The 22,304-nt window shown below is 44.2% G+C and overlaps 1 protein-coding gene across 1 annotated transcript in view; it reads right to left on the bottom strand.

The window, feature by feature from the left end:
• Nucleotides 1-286: 286 nt before the first annotated feature.
• The window catches only part of SCGN (secretagogin, EF-hand calcium binding protein), a 49,191-nt gene continuing 27,173 nt past the window's right edge, over nucleotides 287-22,304 (bottom strand). The window contains exons 7-11 of the mRNA XM_024209542.2: nucleotides 10,050-10,105; nucleotides 7,900-7,945; nucleotides 7,741-7,800; nucleotides 7,113-7,181; nucleotides 287-822 (exon numbers count right to left, since the gene is read on the bottom strand). Of these exons, the coding sequence (XP_024065310.1) occupies nucleotides 694-822; nucleotides 7,113-7,181; nucleotides 7,741-7,800; nucleotides 7,900-7,945; nucleotides 10,050-10,105 (360 nt within the window). The 3' untranslated portion in view covers nucleotides 287-693. The remainder of the gene's footprint in view (nucleotides 823-7,112; nucleotides 7,182-7,740; nucleotides 7,801-7,899; nucleotides 7,946-10,049; nucleotides 10,106-22,304) is intronic.

The raw sequence follows: 22,304 nt of genomic DNA, 5'->3' as shown, positions 1-22,304 counted from the left end.
TCTTAACACTTAATGTGCTCTGTATAAATACAGTGAGATGACAGCTAGAATATACATAGTATAGTATGACTATCGAACTGTGATGTATGGCTGTCCATAAATAATGCATAAGCACCAATCTTACTGTATTTCCTTAATTGCTGTTTTTATTCTTGCACAAATAAACTGCAATCCATCCAGTATTATAATGCTGTACGCACAAGTAAAGCACAATGCTCATGTTTAGAAATATAGTGACTTCACATAGAAGGCAGTCATCATAAAAATCGGGCAATGAAAGCAGCTACAGTATGAGAGCACTAATCTTACATTTTAAGGAAAGACTCATCCTACGCCAAAGAACTGATTGTGGCAGTATTTTATGAAGGAAGTAATGGAACGACATCCCCCATTTTTGATAAACTGGTATGTCTGTGGATATGGACATTATTTATAAAAAATACAGAGGCCCCACACGTAATTTCTTCTACTGAACAATGTGAATCTAGTTATTGAATTGAAAGGCCCTTCATGCATTCTCCACTCTGTGGCATCCTGGTGCAAATGCACTTTCATTACAGCAGTGAGGTGCCTATATCTTCCACGTTCAGCACTATCACACAGATTGTTAACACAGCACTGAAAGAGTTCTACCGGCAGCAGTAAGTTCTTACAAAGAAAACATTGCAAACAATAGGTGAAGCGCATTCAAATCTATGGGTTCATTTTAAGCCCAAGACACAAGGCTAATTCAGATTTTTGAATTTTTCCATCCTTGTTCACATCACAGTGATGGAGCAGAATCTGACGGAACTTATCCAGGTCCACACCACTAATGCTGGGCTGGAGACAAAAGAAAGAATCATTGTTGGGAGAGAAAATCTCTCAGTCATTTTTCTAACAACATGTGTCAATGGGAATTGCAGAATGACTGAAGCACATGAAACACATTGAGGGGGGAGATACAAATGAAATGGAGAGAAGGATGAGGGAAAGGTCTTGTGGCTCTACATAGGTGCAGTGGGTTTAATTAGATTTAAGGGAGTCTAAATAAGGAAGTCTAACATAATTTCTGAATTTGGCCCAGAGCATAAGTGAGTGATAAAAACGTAAGAACGGCCATACTGGTCAGACCAAAGGTCCATCTGGCCCAGTATCCTGTCTTCTGACAGTGGCCAATGGCAGGTGCCCCAGAGGGAATGAACAGAACCGGTAATCATCAAGTGATCCATCCCCTGTCACCCATTCCCAGCTTCTGGCAAACAGAAGCTAGGGACACCATCCCTGCCCATCTGGCTAATAGCCATTGATGGACCTATCCTCCATGAATTTATCTAGTTCTTTTTGAACCCTGTTATAGTCTTGGCCTTCACAACATCCTCTGGCAAGGAGTTCCATAGGTTGACTGTGCATTGTGTGAAGAAATACTTCCTTTGGTTTGTTTTAAACCTGCTGCCTACTAATTTCATTTGGTGGCCCCTAGTTCTTGTGTTATGAGAAGGAGTAAATAACACTTCCTTATTTACTTTCTCTATACCACTCATGATTTTATAGACCTCTATCAAATCCCCCCTTAGTCGCCTTTTTTCCAAGCTGAAAAGTCCCAGTCTTACTAATCTCTCCTCATACGGAAGCCATTCTATACCCCTAATCATTTTTGTTGCCCTTTTCTGAACCTTTTCCAATTCCAATATATCTTTTTTGAGATGGGGCGACCACATCTGCATGCAGTATTCCAGGTGTGGGCGTACCTTGGAATTATAGAGAGGCAATATGATATTTTCTTTCTTATTATCTATCCCTTTCTTGGGATATCTATCCCTATCCCAACATTCTGTTTGCTTTTTTGACTGCCGCTGCACATTGAGTGGATGATTTCAGAGAACTATCCACAATGACTCCCAGATCTCTTTCTTGAGTGGTAATAGCTAATTTAGACCCCATCATTGTACATGTATAGTTAGGATTATGTTTTCCAATGTGCATTACTTTGCATTCATCAACATTAAATTGCATCTGCCATTTTGTTGCCCAGTCACCCAGTTTTGAGAGATCCTTTTGCAGCTCTTCACAGTCTGCTTGGGACTTAACTATCTTGAGTAGTTTTGTATCATCTGCAAATTTTGCCACCTCACCTTTTTCCAGATCATTTATGAATATGTTAAATAGGACTGGGCCCAGTACAGACCCCTGGGGGATACCACTATTTACCTCTCTCCATTTGTTTCCTATCTTTTAACCAGTTACCAATCCATGAGAGAACCGACTGCTTACTTTGCTTAAGAGCCTTTGGTGAGGGACCTTGTCAAAGGCTTTCTGAAAATCTAAATACACTCTATCCACTGGATCCCCCTTGTCCACATGCTTGTTGACCCCCTCAAAGAATTCTAGTAGATTGGTGAGGCATGATTTCCCTTTACAAAAACCATGTTGACTATTCCCCAACAAATTATGTTAATCTATGTGTCTGACAATTTTGTTCTTTACTATAGTTTCAACCAGTAGCCCGGTACTGAAGTCAGGCTTACCGACCTGTATTGCCGGGGTCACCTAAGGAGCCCTTTTTAAAAATCAGCATCACATTAGCTATCCTCCAGTAATTTGGTACAGAAGCTGATTTAAATGATAGGTTACAGACTACAGTTATTAGTCCCAGGGCAGGATTAAGGCAGGGACTTTAGGGGCTGCAGCCCAGGGCCCCGGCTCAAGGGGGACCCTGCAAAAATAAATCACAGGCAATGATCTCCAACTCCGGGCCACTAAAAGTCCCACGGCACAGTGGGGCTCAGGCAGGCTGCTTGCATGCCGTGGCCCCACGCCACTCCTGGAAGCGGCCGGCTGCTAGCATGTCTCTGTGGCCCCTGGTGGTGGGGGGAGAGGCAGCTCCGCGCACTGCACCCGCCCCCAGCACTGTCACTGCAGCTCCCATTGGCTGCGTCGCTTGTGGGTGTGGGCAGCGCACACAGACATGCTGTCCCCCTCCCCCGAGGGGCCGCAGAGACGTGCTAGCAGCCAGCTGCTATCAGGAGCAGCTTGGGGCTATGGCACACAGGCAGGCAGCCTGAGCCCTGCTGTGCCACTGGCCGGGAGCCGTCTGTGGTAAGTGCCTCCCGGCCGGAGCCTACACCTCGCACTCCCTCCTGCACCCCAATCCCCTGCCCCAGATCAGAATCTCCCTCCCAGACCCCGCACTCCCTCCTGCACCCCAACCCCCTGCCCCAGATCAGAATCCCCCTCCTGCACCCAAACTCCCTCCCAGACCCCGCACTCCCTCCTGCACCCCAACCCCCTGCCCCTGTACTTAAACATTTTTTTGCTATTACTTTTTGAGTCTTTGGCTAGCTGTACTTCAAATTCTTTTTTGGCCTTCCTAATTATATTTTTACACTTCGTTTGCCAGAGTTTATGCTCCTTTCTATTTTCCTCACTAGTATTTAACTTCCATTTTTTAAAGGATGCCTTTTTGCCTCTCACTGCTTCTTTTACTCTGTTGTTTAGCCATGGTATTTCTTTTCTGGGTCTCTTACTATGTTTTTTAATTTGGGGTATACATTTAAGTTGAGCCTCTATTATGGTGTCTTAAAAAGGTTTCCATGCAGCTTGCAGGGATTTTACTTTTGGTGCTGTACTTTTTAATTTCAGTGTAACTAACCTCCTCATTTTTGTGTAGTTCCCCTTTCTGAAATTAAACGCTACAGGATTGGGCCGCTGTGGTGTTTTCCCCGCCACAGGGATGTTAAATGATCTAGGATCACATAGCAAACCCTGCTGCGGCGCTGTGCACAGAACCCAGCTCTCCTGACTCCCAGTCCTGTACTTTAACTCTGTTTCTCCCACAAACATTGTGCCTTTCGGAATGTGTGTGACTGATAGATAAATATTCTCTAAGTTAGTACTATGTGCCAGACTAATTCTATTGCTTTAAACAGCCCTGAAATACCATGGGCTGGCTAACACACTATAGAAGCGTTATTTTAATGGCTACATTTCCATTGTATTACAATAGTGCTGTATCATTTCTTTGCATTAACATCTTTCCTTTGTTCTCACATTCTCATAATGAGAACAGAATTTGTGGTGTCAAAAATATCAGCTTCAGCCATGGTTACAAAAAGGATGATGATGATGAAGAAATCCCTTGAGGGAAGAATGTTCCCACATCACATGACCAAGTGTCTTCTTTTCTTTGTTTCAGTCATTGTCCTGGTTACTAAGGTCTTCCCAACCTTTTCAGACACCATGGCAAATGTGAAAAGCATGTTATTGAAAGCGTATCTGCTCATCTGAGCCCAATTTACAAAAGTACATTTTTTATATTTCCATGGATAGATGTTATCTGCCATTTTTGTTATTATTATTGGCTACACGTACACAAGGCTAAAAGGCAGCCTACAGTTAACTATGTGTAAATGGTGGGAAGGAAAAGATTGAGAGTGGATGGAGTGCAGGTTATGGAAAAACAAGAACTGATGTTCATCAGGCTTTCAGATATTGAAAGGCAGATGCCATCATATCCAATCCATATTGTTAGTCTCTGGATACGCAGTCAATATAAAGACTAGTTCTTATTCTTAACTGATATACGATACGCCCCTGATTAATTACACTTTATTGTAGGAGGAGCTGGTAACAACCCCCCTATATTTAGGCTGCCTAGCACTTTCCATTATAAAGAATGCCTGGGACCTTTTCTTTGAGAAGCTCCCCCACCTCCATTGTTTGCAGAAGACCTTTGATATTTGGCAGAGGAAATCCTCTTGGGCTACACAAGAGCCTTTTCTTTGTCCCAGGACAAAGAATTCGCTGAGATATAAAGTGTTGAAAACTGCCAATTCCTTTCTCTCTCTGGCATGCTACCAAAACTTTCCTGAGGAATGTCAAAGTCATTGCACATTCCCAGGCTGGACTCATTCAGCTGCCAAAGCAGTAGTACCAGCACATGCTGCAATGGGAACACCAGCAAAGTGCTGGACTAACTGCAGGTAGAGGAAGGGAAGACAGGTCGGGCAGGCTCCCTCTCCTATTAACTCCCTGATCCAGAGCATGGCCCCAGTGGTTCATTTACATCCTTTCCCTTGGGTTTACCACATGGGTCAGGAGCTCCCCCAACTCCTGGGAGGGAAGAGAGAGACAGATAGACAGGGCTTCCTTCAACCATCCACCAAAACCCAGCATATGGCTCCAAAAGCCATTCACACCTCTGGGGGCGACACATAGGACAGGAGTTCTCCAAATTCCAGGGGTGGAAAACACAGAGAGCACCAGGCCAGGCTGGACTTCCCCCCAACCACTCTCAAACAACCTTCCCTTGCTGCCAGCTAATACAGTTAGCCCTGCAGCTCAAGTAGGAGCAGTCTGTGCTGCAGTGCTGAAGGTTCAAACTCTGATGATGATTCTAAACTGGGGTAGCTCTTAGCCACAGCATATCTCAAATGCAGTTTCACACGGGAAGCCTCTAAGGGTCCGTCTGCACAACGAGTCTCAGAGTCCAGGACAACTGACTTGGGCTTGTGGGACTCGTGCTACAGGGCTAAAAATAGCAGTGTAGATGTTCGGGCTTGGGCTGGAGCCTGGGCTCCAAGACCCTCCTGCCTTGTCAAGTCTCAGAGCCTGGGCTCCAGCCTGAGCCCAAACATCTACACTGCTATTTTTAGCCTCATAGCATGAACACAAGTCAGCTGACCTGGGCTCTGAGACTTGCTGCCGTGGGGTTTTTTTGCAGTCCAGACATACTCTAAGGTAGCCAAGGTTGAAACTATGTTGGTCAAAATCAAAAGTTCAAATTGCACCTGGAAACTAAATGGAATACAGTGCAGTTATAGTCTCCTGGCTGTGAGAAGCACCAGTAAACAGGCAGGGCGTTGCCTGCACTAGCTGAAGAGTCCAGATGATTTTCAGGTGTAGCTCTATGCAGAACACATATGTACTAATTCAATATGGAGATAGCAAAGACATGGACAATTATGGCCAGGGCCACATCCAAAGAAAAGATTACAACTTTCCTGCCAAGCACAAATGGAAAAAGGAACTCTCAATCTGCGCTACACTTAAGTTTTTCTGGTATAGTTATGTTGGTTAGGAGAGTGAAAAAAAATCACTCCCCTAACTAACACAGACATGTCTGCAAAAGCCCTAGTGTAGATGCAGTTACACCAGAAAAAAGTGCTCTCTTTAGCTGGTATAAGCTGTGTCCCCACTACAACAGTTTGCCAGGATAGCTATATAGCAAACCCTTTTTAGTGTAGACAAGGTCTTGGCCAGAGTTGCTATCTGCACATCCAATAACACCTGAAGACTTGATTAACACCCCCCCGGACTGTGAACCACAGTAATAAAAGGTGGGTAAAACCTTGTAATTGAAGGAAGTGATGCAATCTCCGCCATTTCCTCTGGTTGTTCCACCCGCCTACTACCATCACCTCAGTCTTACCTGGAGCAAATATCATTTCAAATCACCATTTGAAACATTCTGTGTGACCCAAACAAAATATTTTCATTTTATTGTTTCTGCAAGAAAAACTGAAAAAAATTCAGTTTCAGTTTGAAACTAACCACTTTTATCCCCCAGATTTTTTGGTTTGTTCACCAAATCAAAAAATCAATTATTCACTCACTCTACTTATGACTTCCCTGGGAACTGAGCATTCAGCACCTCATAGGATTGGACTCCTTTGCACTCATAATGGAACTCATAAGAAAAGACAGACCGAAGTACTGTCCATGCAAGATTCCCCTCTTTCCCCTTTACCCCTGACAGCTAAATCAGTGCCCTTCAATCATTGAATCCTACATGAATTTGACCAAAGAAAAAAGTGTGTATATGTACCAGTCAGAGACTGAACCTTCAACTAGTGTTTGTTGAACTGCATTGTCTGTCTAATTTAGAACATAAACTATCTTAGGCCTCTATTAAGAAGAAACTGCTGGTCATTTTGAATTATACCAGACTGTGTGTCTGACAGTGTTAGTGTGACATGGACATAGGTCCAACAGTGTTCATGCGGAGACCATGAAATTAATTTCTTCTTATGACTAAATTTGATTCCAGATTTTCAAAGGTTTGTGCAAATCAGGAACATATCATTCCTATGAAAAATATGGGAAACAATAAATGCAAAGAATCCTGAAGCCACCTTGACAAGCTCCATCATATCTTTGACAAACCCATCCACTTCTGGACCTTCCAGTTCTCCTGTTTTACTCTGAAAGACAGAGGAAACATTAAAGGCATTTCACCAAGTCAGAAATATAGTAATATTTTCTACCCATCAGGTCCCCCCAAACTCCATGTATCTGTAAAATCCTATCCTCCGAACCATCGCACGTGATTTCTCCTCTCCCCATAAACTGTGATGACATCTTCCCTCAGCTGTTTGTGAGGCTCTTTGGTGACTACCCTACAAGTCCTGTGAAGGCAGGAAATGGCACTGACATGCCACTTTCCAAGTGATATAGGACAATTAGGGAATTCAGTCTCTGCTGTGCCCCACTGGTCCTGCAGTCAAAAGAGCTATGAATGGGGTTTTGAAGGTGGCATTCTGGTTGATGGGGTGAGGCATGCATGTGGTGCAAAACTGCTTGACGGACACAGAGCTAAGGCCAGCACTGCTTCTGTGATTCTATAAACACTGCTTCCCCTGAAGAAAGAGACCCCTAACAATACAGCATCACCCAATGCTACATTGCATGGGAATGAATGCGAGTCCAAGTCCAGATGTGCCACTTAAACTGCAGTAGAATAAAACACCCCACAGAACTCACAACATCGTAGTGTGCAAAGATTTTCTCAAAATCGTTCTTCCTTTCTTCTTTACTACAAGCCTGAGTGCAGGGGAAAAAATGATAATGGGTTGAGGCTAGGGCTGAGTTATCTCAGCTGAAAAAAGTAAAACAAATTCATTAGAAAATAGTGCTACTTACATCCATTTTAAATTGAAGGAGGAAATTTTCCTGGAGTGCCAAAATCCTAAAAGGAGAGATCTAAATTATTATCTTTTTGGTTATCGTATTAGTTCTACTTGTCCAGAAGGCAAGAAGATTGTAGGTTACAGCAGTCTTAAGAAGGAGGTACTTTCCGAGAGATCTGTGGGTGATGTGACCATAAATCCCTCTCTGTTTGTGGGGAGTTGTAGTACGAATCCCATGGCTCACTGTTCTGAAAATGGACTCCTTTATGTTAATGACCCTTACAGACATAGGCACCGACTCCGTGGGTGCTCCAGGGCTGGAGCACCCACGGGGAAAAATTGGTGGGTGCTCTGCACCCACTGGCAACCAAACTCCCCGCCCCGCCCCCCCACCCCAGCTGACCTCTACCTCTGCCTCCTCCCCTGAGCATGCCGCGTCCCCACTTCTCCCCCTAGCTCCCAGCGCTTGCTGCCACAAAACAGCTGTTTCGCTGCGTAATAAGCTGTGGGAGGAAGGAGGGAGGAGCGGGAACGTGGCACACTTAGGGAGGAGGTGGGGAAGAGGCGGGGCTGGGGCGGGGATTTGGGGAAGGAGTCCAATGGGGCAGGGAGGGGGTGGAGTTGGGGCGGGGACTTTGGGGAAGGGGTTGGAATGGAGGTGAGGCGGAGCAGGGAAGGGAGGGGGCGGGTCAGGGGTGGAGTCGGTTGACTAGGGGGTTGAGCACCCACCGGCACCAGGAGAAGTTGGTGCCTATGCTTACAGAACATTTCCAGTGCTAGGACCAGTGGAGGCGGTTAGCCTTAAAAGCAAGAGGTATTGTCCAGTTACTCCTCTGTAACTGGATTGCTGTGCTGAATTAAAGGAAATGCTCTTTCTCTCTTTAAAGTGGAATCAGTGGAATATATATATGAAAAAGAGAGAGAGAGAGAGAGAGATCTTCTCATGGATGAATTCCCTGGTTGTGAAAAAAGGACAAAATAATACTGTCTTGAGCACTAACAATGTACAAATTTCCCCTTAAAGCACTATTAAAAGCCCTTCTTTCGAGCAACTATTCCAGCTCTGGGTTTCCCCTGAGCACAGAATGCCAATCATGTCAAATTGTGCCCTCACTGAGGTTTTGTGATGTGACAAATGACAAATGTTCACTCTGAGCTGGAGGGAATCTACTAAATTCATTTTACTAAGAGTCAGCTAGCATATGTGTTATAAGCAGACCACTTACAGAGTCATATCTAAGAGGAAGCTGGAATAATGGCCTTCCTATGGTATTTTTCATTCTCTCTCTCAATGTGTGTCTCAGAAAGTAAAGTATTAAAGGATTCTGGGTTATTATTCTCAGCTAAATGTTAATGGCAAGTATTAAAGGATTCTGGGGTGCATGGACAAAGGTGAGGTAGAGGCACAACTGAATACACACACGCACACTTTGTAGTGGCCAAGAAGGTGCTTCAAAGGAGGTAACATGGCAGCTGAGGGAAAGTATTAAAAGATTCTGGACTGTGTGTATAGAGGCATAGTCAAGGCCTGGCTGAATATATTTTCTCCTCATTAAGAGACAGCTTTAAGTATGCATGTTACAAGGGGGCCACTTTATATATATCTATCTATATATATATATAACATCTCTGGAGATATTTAAGAGTAGGTTAGATAAATGTCTATCGGGGATGGTCTAGACAGTATTTGGTCCTGCCATGCGGGCAGGGGACTGGACTCGATGACCTCTCGAGGTCCCTTCCAGTCCTAGAATCTATGAATCTATGAATCTATGAATCTATATGGGTAGAGGCGAGGTCAAGGCACCTCTCTCTATATATTCAGTAATGCCTTGACTGCACCTCTATACACACAGTCCAGAACCTTCTAATACTTTCCATCGGCTGCCATGTTACCTCCTTTGAAGCACCTCTTCAGCCAGTACAAAGTATTCTAGGGCATGTTAGTGAGGGGGAGGCAAATCCTGGCCTTCCCTAGAGCTCTAATGCAGCAAGCACGTGGATGCTGTGGTAACGGGACCATGCTGTAGAAACACCTAGACAGCCTGGTTTCACTTGAAACGTAGGAAGAATTCAAACTCAGGCCTCCGCAGTATAAACCATCAGCTTGCCCAGGTCTGCCACTAGAAGCTGCTAAACCAAAACGGTACCATTAAAAAATACCTTGCCAGGTCATTCAGATCCAATCGTCCATCTTTATTTTTGTCAAAGATCTTCATCTAAAATCAAGAAGACAAAATTGCCATAAAATAGTAACACTGAGATAGCTGGGTAAGAAAATATGAACATAGAATGGCCTAGAAAAATTGCACTTCCCTTCCCACTGTAAGGAGAGCAGTGCAGATGGAATGCAATATTGCCCAAGTCCCCAAGAAGTGTGTTGACTACCCTAGCACACCATCTATACACCTCCTATGGTGCAGCATGCTTCTCCCACACCTGATCAGCAATGGGGGGAGGGAGAGGAGAATGACTACTTCTTCATACCAATCCCTTTTGTCACGACCCACAGGTCTCAAACCAGGGCCTGCAAGGTTCATGGGAGCAGCCATGCTCCAACCCTCCACCTGGCAGCCTGCTGGCAATAGCTTACCTGAAACCCCTGAAGCCCAGCCCCAGTGTGAGGCTCCGCCCCTGAGGTCCAAGTGGTGGAGTCCCAGAGTGGCTGATGGACCTGCTGGCCCTACGTAAGCTAGCGTCAGGAACAGGAACCCATCTGAACAACTGGGTTTCATCTTGGTCCAGACTGTGCCCCCTGTGCTTCCTGCTAGCTATGCCTGCTCCTGCTTCCCCTGATTGATCTCCTGGCCTTCTGACCAGTGGTGCAAGTAGAAATAATTTCTTGCTGGTACTGCACTCATGGGAGGGACACAAGGTGGGGCACGTGACCTCCCCACGTGACCCTCCATGTGACTCATCCCTGCCCCAGCCCAGGGCCCCCATGCTCTCCCCATCCCTATCCAACCCCCCCCCCCTTTGTATATACAAACCTCAACATGCTTAACTACTCACTTTCCCCCCACATATGTAGTATTCAGTCTGTTTTAATGGAATATGGGAGTTGGGTGAGGAGCCGTTTCAGCATATGTATGACTTATTAAAAGACAAATTTTAAATAGAACTGTATCCTAAACTGCTCTATGGTATTGTACCCAAACATTGCATTTCAATGGGGGATTCAACTTCCTTTATAGGAACAGACTCCTGAAACTCTTACCAGTCCACAAAAGTGGTCCATAATCATGCATATAGTCCCATTGTCTTCAATGGGATTGATCAAATGATTAAGGGTTTACAGGATTAGGTTCCAAATTTGTAAATTGTTCTGGAGGAAACTGACAATACCTGAGCTGTCAGATCAGAAGGAGCTTCATTTTACTAAAGGTGGGCAGATGTGTGATAAGTCTTAGCTCCGTTGCTAAGATGAGGAACATATTTTCAGCAAAGTTCTTTCAGATTCCTGAGGCAGCTGGTTTAAGGCCATCAGTGTCTGGCATTATAATCTTCACTTATAGTTCTCTCACCCACAAAACTGGACAATGAGGCACTTGTTTTCTTTGTTTTGCTGCTCCAGTTCCAGTTAACAAAATGAATGTTAGACTAGTTTGGCTGCAAAGAAGAATTTTATGTACATGGGGGACAACACCTGATTTCCATCAGGCTGCAGGACTGGGCTGACATCAGAATCCAAACATCCTCTGGTCAGTGCAAGCAGAGACATTCCTCTAATGATTTGGACTTGATGTGATGCAGTATGGATGTCATGGATAATTCAGATCAATGGGGAGAAACAGAATCAAAAACATTGTTTAAACACCTTCCCTCCCTCCGCCCCCCTTGAGGACTCCTGACCAACGTAACAGCACAATACATATGCTAACAAACTTAAATAGAGCCTATGTTTAAGTTTGTTAGCATATGTATTGTGCTGTTAAAGCCATATAAAGAATGAATGCCCTCCCTAGCCGCATTCTGTTCCTTTAAGGAGCAGAGCGCAGCCCCACCCCCCGGAGTGGGGGGCTAGCTCCAAGTCTTCCCGGTACCCCATACCTGCTAAAAATCTCTTGCTGGTACTGCATACTGGAAGGTACCACTCTACTTGCACTCCTGATTCTGACCCAGCTTGATCTCCTGGCATCTGACTTGTGGTTTTTGACTGCCAGTTTGTCTGTCTGCTGCCTCTGACCTCCCAATATCCCGACCCAGCCTTGACTCTTGACTCCTGTCTCAAGACTGCGGACTCTGGCTCCGACTTCTAGGTTTGGCCACCCACAACCAAGCCATGACACCTTGCTGGTAGCTAGGAGCATGTAATACTGCCCATCTAAGGTGCAGGCACCTTCCCCACTTCCTTGTGCACCCAACACAAGTGCCAGCCACAATCTGGCCTGTTTTTGTCCAGCCACCAAAAATATGAAATGAAACAAACACATAGCACAACTTCTAGCCATTCACACCTGGCACAGAAGTAAATTGTGGCCCTAATAAGTTCTTTACTAAATTAAATACCAGCATCACACTATTGTCTTTTGGAAAAATGTTGGCCCATGAGGAACTTTAAAACCCTCCAGTCCTGATTTCATCATTATCCTCATCAGTTGTAATGGTTATGGCACAGCCCAGGGGAAAATGCTTCATTCTGATACACTGAAATGTCAGCATTTTATATTGTCAAAGCTGGTGGGTTTATTTGGAGCAAAGCTTGGCATCAAGAACCACCAGTTTTATTCAGGAATTTCAGATGGACAGTGTCAAGGAGTTAATCCATATAAATATGGGTGACATCTTTTGCTTAATGTATTCAGATTGTTTCCTCCTGGTGACTCACCCCCATATATTTTATTTTATTTTGGAGTTCTTTGCCTGTTTGAAGAATAAATAAGAGGTGAACACTTAAGCCAGGAGAAAAGAGGCTTGCTAGATCTTAAACATAAATAATTCATGGCAAAATGGTGTAGAAAAAAATGATTCCACTTTTTATTGCAAAAATGGTATAATATTTCATCAAGACAGGCTGCTGTTCTCTTTCCCATATTCAGTATTGGGATAACTAGTAACATTTCTTTCATGAAACTTACTCCTTTAATGGTTATAACTCTTCTAAAAATCAAAGTGGTTTTATAAGTCCTTGAGAAGGCACATGTGTGGTCTGTCTCCCCTATTTACACCTTCTATAATAGGCACAGTGTTCAGCTGAGAGCTCAATCCATGTGACACAGAATAGGAAAGGGTGATCTCACAGTACTGCCAGGGAAACCAAGATGCTGTTTCTAAACATCTTCCAGAACTGGGGCAACCATCTCAGAATTCAGTTCAGAGCCTGATACTTACACGGACTCCCAAGAGCTCAGTAAGTAGAGAATGTGAGAAGGGGCCAGCATGTCCTGAGAACCCTTTGTATAAATGTTCAGTCCTATTGTCAAACACATCTCCTCCCTGCATATCACTTGAGACACAGTCTGTGGTAATACTCTTTATAGTATTAGGTTTGGATAAGAACAAATAACAGTATTTTACTGAATGAATTCTTCCAAATACTTTACCCTTTATATATTCAGCATGAGGTTTTTAAAGAGTACTCAACATTGGCCCAACTTTATTCCCACTGAAATTAATTAGGAGCAGAGTTAGAGCTATGCTGAAAGCTTTTGAAAATTGTGTCACCGATTCAAAGTGATCGGAATGTACAATGGATACATAAATGTGTATTACAGTTTCATTCCTGTTTCATAAAGCCTGTTTTGTGTGCATTCACAGTTTTATAAATGTTAGAACTAAGAATAACCTTGATTTTCTAATTTTCCCTCAACCTGGAGCTGAAAGAACAAGTGAAGCAAGTCTAGTGTGGTGTGAAGCAGTCTAATGTGATTGCTCTGAGTGAGATCAGGGAGTAAAAACTTAGCCTTGAACTTTTTATATGCACAAAATTATGGTATATTTTGGAAGCATTGTAAATAGTCACTTTTCCCTCTTGCAGTAAATCACTAATGGTAACATTTTTAAAACCCCATTCAAAGTTAATGGGACTTAGTTGCCTAAGTCACTTTTGAAAATAGGACTTAGGTGCTTTTGAAAATGTTACTGTAAGTCTCTTGTTTGGGGGCTGCAGGTGACAAATGTGACATGCAATAGTCACAAAAATAATATGAAGAGCCACATGAAGTGAGAGTCACCACATTCTAAAAAATACAGGGCCAAATTCATCCCTGATGTAATTCCACTGCATTCTGCCTCCCTGCAAGAGACCAAAATATGCTGAAGACACCTTCCTAATCTTTTCTTTACAAGAAGGAACACTGTGCTTCTCACTGCATTACTAAAATCATTTAACATAGTCAAACTATTTCTAAACTACACCCATGTTCTTTTAGGTATTTCTGTTTCACTGAAATTATTCTTTTACTTTCTACCATATGTTATAAACCTCAAAAATACTCTTGTGCAAAGGTGAAAGTAAACCGGTCCGGTCCGGCGTACTGGCAAGAAAGTGCCGACCGTACTGGCAGGGCCACTGATGGGGGGAGGAAGGGGAGGGCAAAAGGGGTAGCTGCCCCGGGGCCTGGCGATTTAAAAGGGTCCCGGGGCTCCACTGGCTATTTAAAGGGCCCAGGGCTCCCAGCCGATGACACTGCTACCCCGGGGCTCCGGTGGTGATTTAAAGGACCTGGGGCTCCCGGCTGCTGCTACCACACCTGGGGGATTTTGGCCCCAGCCCCGCCCTTTCCAGGGGCCCAGAGCTGCCCCCCCGCACCTTGCCCAGGACCCCGGCTGGCCTGCATACCAGTAAGTCATTTAAGTTACTTTCACCCCTGCTCTTGTGTCAGCAAAAATCTCAACCTCTTTCAGGGTCCTTACATTTTTAAATACAGGCCCAATAGCACAATACACTGCGATACATCAAATAGGAAACCCGTAGATCTCTTCGGGGGAATTTCAGCCTCCATGACCACTAAATCTTTGGCTTCTCTATGAGATTGAAATAAAGATACTAATTAATACCAATTGTGATGGCAATTTATGTGATAGAGACACGTGACTGTGGCCCTAAGAAGTGGATTGAGGCCAATAACTCTTTGTGCATAGGTCAAGCCAAGCCACTAATTACTTTTTCATTCATATGTCTCCTAAAGTCTCCTTGCCTTCCAGGATCCCCTCAAGGAGTACATAATATAAAACATAACATAATAAGAATAAAAAATCCTCCCTACTGTAGTTATTCCCTCATCTGGGCTTTCCAGTGTGTGTTGTCTACCTTACTTCTGTTTGACTTAGATGACAAGAGCTCTAGAGTAGGAAATGTCTTTTGTGTGTGTGTCATCAAATAGCCATGACCTGTGTTCATGACTACTACTATGGGCTAGATTAGAATTGGTGACCTAGGCGTGAAAGGATCCCTGGCCCATTACCAATCTCCTGAGCAGTTTGGTCCCCTCCTAATTTTAATTTGGACCTAAAGTTTAAATTTTATTGACTTTAAATGTGTATTTTCTAACTAATCAGCATCATTTCTTTCCCTTTGCTTCCAGCTCCCAATCTGCCTCTTTTCTCTAGGCTCTGCCTTTGCCAAACCAAGAAAAACTCTCAGGGGCAGTGCCAGCCTCTTCCTGGGGGTTTGTGTGTGTGTGTGTCTGTGTGTCTGTGTGTGTGTGTGTCTGATGTGGGCTAGACAGAAAATTTCAGGGGCTGCACTTTACATCTTGTGGGCACACATATGGGAGCACTGAAGCTCCCCTGTCCCCATGCAGGGCCCAGGAAGGGGCTCCGGCCCCTTGCTGCCTCTTCATGGAAAGGGGCCTGGAGCTGACCTGGACTCCAGACCTGCGGCTTGAGGACAGCCCAGCACACCTCACACCACGTGCTGGCTTGCAGCACAGCTCAGCTCAGTGCCTGGCAAGCCTGTTGCTGGTACCCTCAGACTGCCACATTGTCGGGACTGGATGCCTCACAGCGTCTGCTGGCCCCTGCCCACCCCGCTAACAGCAGCAGTATCCCCTGGGCTCCCAACTCTGCTGCAGCCCCCCGCCCCTGTGCCACCCTCGTGGTGTGCAGTGCCCCGCACCGGGCTGCGCACTACCATTCCACCACATGCCAATCCCCTCCTTGAATGATGCCTGCTTGTCTGGAACTCCTCCCCCATTCACACTTCCTCTCTGTTTGGGGCTTTCCACCCCTTGTCCATGCTCCCCATTTCCCTAACCATGCCCCCCTTCCTCTGTTGGTGTTGCCCCCTCCGCTATGCATCCTTCCCCCGTGATTCTCCTCCCCTAACCAAGCCCCAACTCCCCCCTCTGTGATCCCCCTCCCCTCGCCTAGTCACCTTTCCCCACCTGTGATCCCCCTTCCTTATGCACACTCCTCCCAATCTCTCGCCCTGCATGCTCCCTCCTCCCATTTGTTGTTATTTCCATGCCCCCACCCCTTGCCCATGCTCGATATGCCACCCTGACTTCTCTGCTGCTGCTGGTGGTAGCGCTGCCTTCAGAGCTGGGTGCCAGTCTAGCTGCTGCCGCTCTCTCCGCTTTGCCTTCAGAGCTGGGTGGCTAGAGAGTGGTGGCCACTACTCCTGGCAAGGCACCCAGCTCTGAAGGCATTGCCACTGCCAGCAGGAGCACAGAAGTAAGCGTGGCAATGCCATACCATACCACCCTTTCTTCAATGGTTGAATTTTGTGCTGGGAGGGGTGGCTACGGGAGGGTTAAGGCAAATTTTGGGGTGGCTATAGCCACTGTAAACCCTTCCCCGATCTCCCTCATCTTTTCAAATTCTACTTTGCCTATTATAGGACCAACATCCTAAATAAGATTTCCAAATACATTTAATCTTTTGTCCATTCAGGTCAACAAAGAAAAAGAAAGTCCCACCTGAAGGCCTAGGTTGTACCTTTCTGTAATAATGATTTGCACATGAAATATGGAAAACATGTACTCGATATAGAATGGCTTTCAACAAATTAGTTCAGGTACCACATCTACTAAACTAGACATAATCCCATTACTTGGACAACTGTAGCTCATGCACATCTGCAATGTGCCGTCTCTGCATGTATTACACATCAAATGCCTGGGGATACATTTATTAATTAAACTTGCTCATTTCAAGCATGTGTTTGATCTAATCTGATAATTGCATACACACACAAAGCATTACAGCAGGTACACCCCCATATCATGGATCTATTTGTGTACAAACACACATGGGAGGTTTAAATAGTTGTGGGCCTGATTTTCATTTAAACCATGTTGGCAGCATAAAGATGCCTTTCAGTGGAAACAAATGAACTGTACACCCACTTTAAAGTACCTTTAAATTGCCAGAGTGGTGTAAAAGAGCATTGTGTAAATGAGAATAAGGCCCAGCATGTTTAAACAGTATTGCATTTTTATCAAAGCTCAATGAAAAATGGATTATTGTTTGGGAAAGCTCCTTCAGGAAAGATGCTTCCTGGTGAGGTTTGCAAGTAAGCAGTTGTGCCTGAAGGGCATAGGAGTTATTTGGCCCAATTAGCTCCTGATGGGACCATTGTAGCAGATTGCTTGCTGAGAGAATTGTTTCAAGTGCTAACTGCCAGAGTTCTGCAGATAAGCACAATCCTGAACTCACTTTACCGACCACTGAGGAAGGTGTCTCAAAAGGGGCGTCAGAAGGGGAAAAGGGAACTTTATGGAATGTAGGCAGCCCTGTAACCAGTTAACTTTGCCTACTCAGCATCTTGAGGAAGTAATGTCGTTAGCACATGACTATCATCATGCTGATCCCATGTGGGCAAATACCTAGGATAAAGTAGCTGATTCAGCACCTGTCCATCCAGGCAAACAGCCTGTCTCTCAAATTCTGAGAGTAGACTGCCAGATGCCGGTGAATACATCTTTGTAGTACCCTAGTGGGTTCAGACACATCTGATTCCTTGTGGAAGTAGAAGTTGGTAACTGTAGGTCACCAAGACATCAGTTTTAACATGCTGGCAGAAATTGACGCTGTCTCTTTATGGCAGAGCCCAGTCTTTGCGTTTACAGTGGTTTTAAGTCCACATCCAAACAACCAGCAGTATGTCTGTGTGAACATGCAAATTACCTGGCCGACAGGGAGAAGGAAGCTTTGCCCCTTGCTGACAACATAGAGCAAACAGCTGAGGGGGTGCTACTAGAAACATTTACCCCTAATCAGCAGGTAGGTTCCCTTAACCAAGGGAGCTCAAGTTTCAATCCTCCAGAAAGGGGGCCAGGAAGGACTCACCCAGAGGGTGACCCCAAGAGGGGAAGTGGGCTTTTTGCATATGCACAGCCCTGGGGTTGGGAGACAGCTCCATAAGGGGCCTGCCAGTAACTGCATCCTTACCTCACCGAACCCTAAATATCAAAGCCCCAAAGATGTGCTGAGATTGACAACGTATGCAGGACGGAACACTGTAGTAAAAGGAAAGCCAGTACCTATGTACATGCAAGGGTACAGGAAGGAATTAAAGGACACAATGGGTATTGAACAAACCACTATCTAAACAGAAGGTGTTGTATAACAAGAACTTGTAAATGCCCATTTGTGATTAAAACTTTGGCGGTAACGTTAAACCTTGTGGTGAAAAACTTGATGTTAATGTTCAGGAGCTAGTCCTCAGATGTGGCCACAAAGAGGTGCTCCAACTGTGAGTAGTAAACCCTGTGATATGAGGGTTCGCACCCTGAGCCACTAAACAACATACAAAGTGCATAAACATACTGCAGTCAGGATATATTAGTCATAAAAACAATGGTTTTCACTTCTATATGCCTTCCATCTGATGATCGTATGAACTTCATAGATATGAATGAATTAACTGGGTGTTGTGAAACTAAGTTCTCTTACCTCCATTTTACAGAGGGAAAAAGGAAGGCAAAGAGAGACTAAATAACTTCAGAGGGGCTTTCACCCTAGATTCTCTCCAACCACTAATTTCCATAGAACAAATACTGTACTTCATAATTAGTTTTTATTCAGGCAAAATCCTGTTTGAATTTTTGGTCTCAGCACCCATATTGTTATCACACAAAACGAATGCTTTATTCTTTTGTAGGCAAAGATAGTGTTTGGTTTTTTTTTTACATAGTAGGATATTGTGGTGCTCAGATTAAAGCCTTTTGGTGAATCTGATATCATCATCAGGGGGTATTCAAAAAATGAACCACAAAAACCTTGGTCTGTATGTGATTATTTCAACAGCCTATGTAACTTGATTTGTAGAAGCACAAACTGGTAATGAGCTTTCCCTGCATGCAGCATTAATACATCAGGACTAACAGCTAAAGTAGTTTTGTGAACTATAGAATGCTAAGAACAGTCAGTGCCTTTACTTACAAGGTAACTAAGGAGTGCAAGGGGCTTCTGCATAAGAATGAAAGGTTTCTGTTCGCTCTTGAAATGACTGAGTGCTATATGGTTACAGGTGCAAGAAAGTTTATTAAGGATGGCGATTTCTGTGCAAGCTTAGAAAACGGATGTAAAAAGAGTCACCTGCTGCAAATGCTGATTCAATCATTACTTGGCATCGAAGCAAATCAGGTCAGGACCTTGGCATTTGGCCCATTGACAACATTATCCTAGAAAGCCTCCCTGGACTTGATTCTCCTCTGCACTGTACTCCAAGTACACCTCTGCAAAATGGGTGTAAAATGCTATCAGGTTAGAGTGGTAACAATGTACACCCTCTCGGCACAGGTATAAGATGTAAGGCAATGGAGAATCAAGCCCAATGATGTTGTTTTATTTACAATATCTTGCTGGCTAATAAGAAAAATAAATAAAATGGTAAAAAGGATCAGAAATAAGGTGTGGGGAGGAGGCAGTGAAGAAGTACTACTAATACAGCAGGGGGGACCTAAGACAGATAAATGAGAGAGAAAGAGATGTTAACTCAAGCACAAGGTTAATTTTAGGTCTGGTTATTATTCATCCATAGACAATACCCACTAAAGTACATACATTAAGATTAGGATTCCATGCTGAGGTTCTGACAAACATATGAGCTTGAGTCTTGTGGTTTTTGTGACTTCACCAGAACCCATAAGTCCAATTGAAGCCTCATTATGTGCAGCTGGAGAGAGATTATTTCTACTATTATTACCAATATTTTCTCTTTGTGGTGAAGCAGTAGCAGGCATCACTGCATGTGTTTTCACTATCTTTCTCATAAGTTTAGGAGGGTTGAATATTTTCATCCTATCAGCAAAACCTCCCATTTTCTTCTCTAAACTACGGTACCTGCCTGGTCTCCCCTGGTACCCGGCTATAGTATTCCTATGGCAGGCTGCTGTTGCTAAGAGCTATGGGTAGAAAGTGCAGTGATTTGAACTCTGCCCCTGAGAATATGCTCCCTCCCCCCATAATGCTTGTTCTGTGCCAACTGGAAGAACAAATCACTTCCAAACATAATTTCCCTGAATGATGGGGAATTGCAAAATGCTATGTATCTAGCTGTACATATATGCATACATGTGTGTGAAGGCAAATATACACACACAAAAATTAAAGAGGGTGAAATTCACTCCTATGCAGCCTCTAAAAAAGCCAGCCTCCACAGCACAGAAGTGTCCTTTTAGCCCTCCTGCGAATAGGAGCTTCTTTGTTAGAACAATTATACTAGAAGCCTCGCCACCATGGGCCCAGCCCTGCAAGGTACAGAGCACTGCACTTTGACTTCCCAAAGGGCCTCAATACCTCACATGATAAGCCCCACCCTCTACAATCTATGGAACAGTCCATTGGGGGTGGCCTACTCTACAGCAGAGGAAACAGAGAGGTGCAATAAGCTTTGTTTCAGTCCATAAATTGGCACAGTGAAAGCAGTGGGTTGTGCTGAACTCCCATGGCCACAGGCTGCGAATTTCATCCCACAACTGCCAGTTAATCTCCCTCACTAATTCGCTGATTTGGGCTTTGGATAGGGAGGATGCTCTCACTGCATATGGTGGTTTCCACAGAACCATATAACTTAGAGATGAAAAAGACTTGTTAAATCATCTCATTCATCTTTCTGCCAATGAAAGATTGTGCCCTAGACTGTTCAGAACTCCCAACTGCTAGAATATAATCTCCAGTCTGATTATAAATTATTGAGTGACCATTTTCCTTGGGAAATTGTTTTACTGTCTAGTAGGCCCTACTGTTAGACATTCGTCCTGCTATTGAGCCTAAATTCTCCCTTGCTTAATTTCATCTCTTTCCTCTTCCTTATATCCCTTGAACTTCGACTGTTCCTTTTGGCTCAAAAGAGTGCCACCACCACTAAGAAAATAAACATCCTGCAGTTACATCTATTTCCATCATGACTATCTCCAATGACTTTGATGCTCCTGAAGATTGTATTTTGCCTACATAACGTGCCCATATAAACACTAGTGAAAGCACTGCCCATTTTCTATCCCTGAGGGTTCACCACTTTCCATTTGTTGGTAAGCCCTGAATCACAATCAACAGTCTTTTGATGAAGGAGCAAAAAGGATGCAAAGATCATAAAGTACTGTGAAGAAATGGAATGATCTGGTAATGCATGGCTGCTAAGCAACACGCTAAATTGAAACGCATTTCTGGAGATGAGAAAAATCCACATTACCCAGGCAGGGGTGTTCAAAATGGGAAAAAGGCTCCAATTCACATTGAAAACAGATAGAGCAAAGAAACTGCCTTGGACACTGTGGGCTTGTCTACATGAACAAGTAGTTTGCAGCAAGCAGGGGAGTCATTCTACTTTATACTAATCTCCCGCAGACTAGCTGTCCATGTGAACCCTACTGACCTGTATTAACAGTTCATTAATGAGCTCTGATTTAGCCTCTTCGAAAGAGGGCTAGCACAGGGTGGATGCACATCCCAGCTTGCAGCAAACTAGATATCCATGTAGACAAGCCTTGTGTTTCACATAGATGATCTATGTCACTTAAGGGATGGATAAAAGATGAGGAAGAAGAGGGGTATGTATTATGGTACGTGGAAAGTGGTGGTTACACAGAAATAGAATTTATACGGCAAAGCAGCGTAGAATAAACTTCAGCAAAGTTACCATGATGTCAGTGCCTATGAAAGCAATTTCCACAGTGAAAGACAAACATTCTCTGCAGTCACTCTCTGGTCCATAAGATTGTCCTCCTGACCCAGAATATGTTATAAAAGTATGCAGAGGGACAAATCCTTATGACATAGGTCGCATGGCTGGAGAGGGTGGGTGGGGAGGGCTACAGGCCCTACTCCCAAATCTAATCTTTTCCATCCTAGTGCTCTGATTTTAAAATCATTTGCTTTGGAGGCAGTCTTCCAAAGACAAGCATAGTGCTGCTAATGCCCAGAGCAGTAATTAAAAGGGGCAGGGAGAGTATCTTCACCTGTTTTGTGAGGCACCTGGCCCATTTCTGGGACCTCAGAAAATAATAGCTAACTTTTGCAAAGCCTTCC

Source organism: Terrapene carolina, unplaced genomic scaffold (assembly GCF_002925995.2).
Source record: "Terrapene carolina triunguis isolate 2854851 unplaced genomic scaffold, T_m_triunguis-2.0 Scaffold58, whole genome shotgun sequence".
Lineage (NCBI taxonomy): Eukaryota > Metazoa > Chordata > Testudines > Emydidae > Terrapene > Terrapene triunguis.
This window is presented reverse-complemented; position numbering and strand designations above follow the sequence as displayed.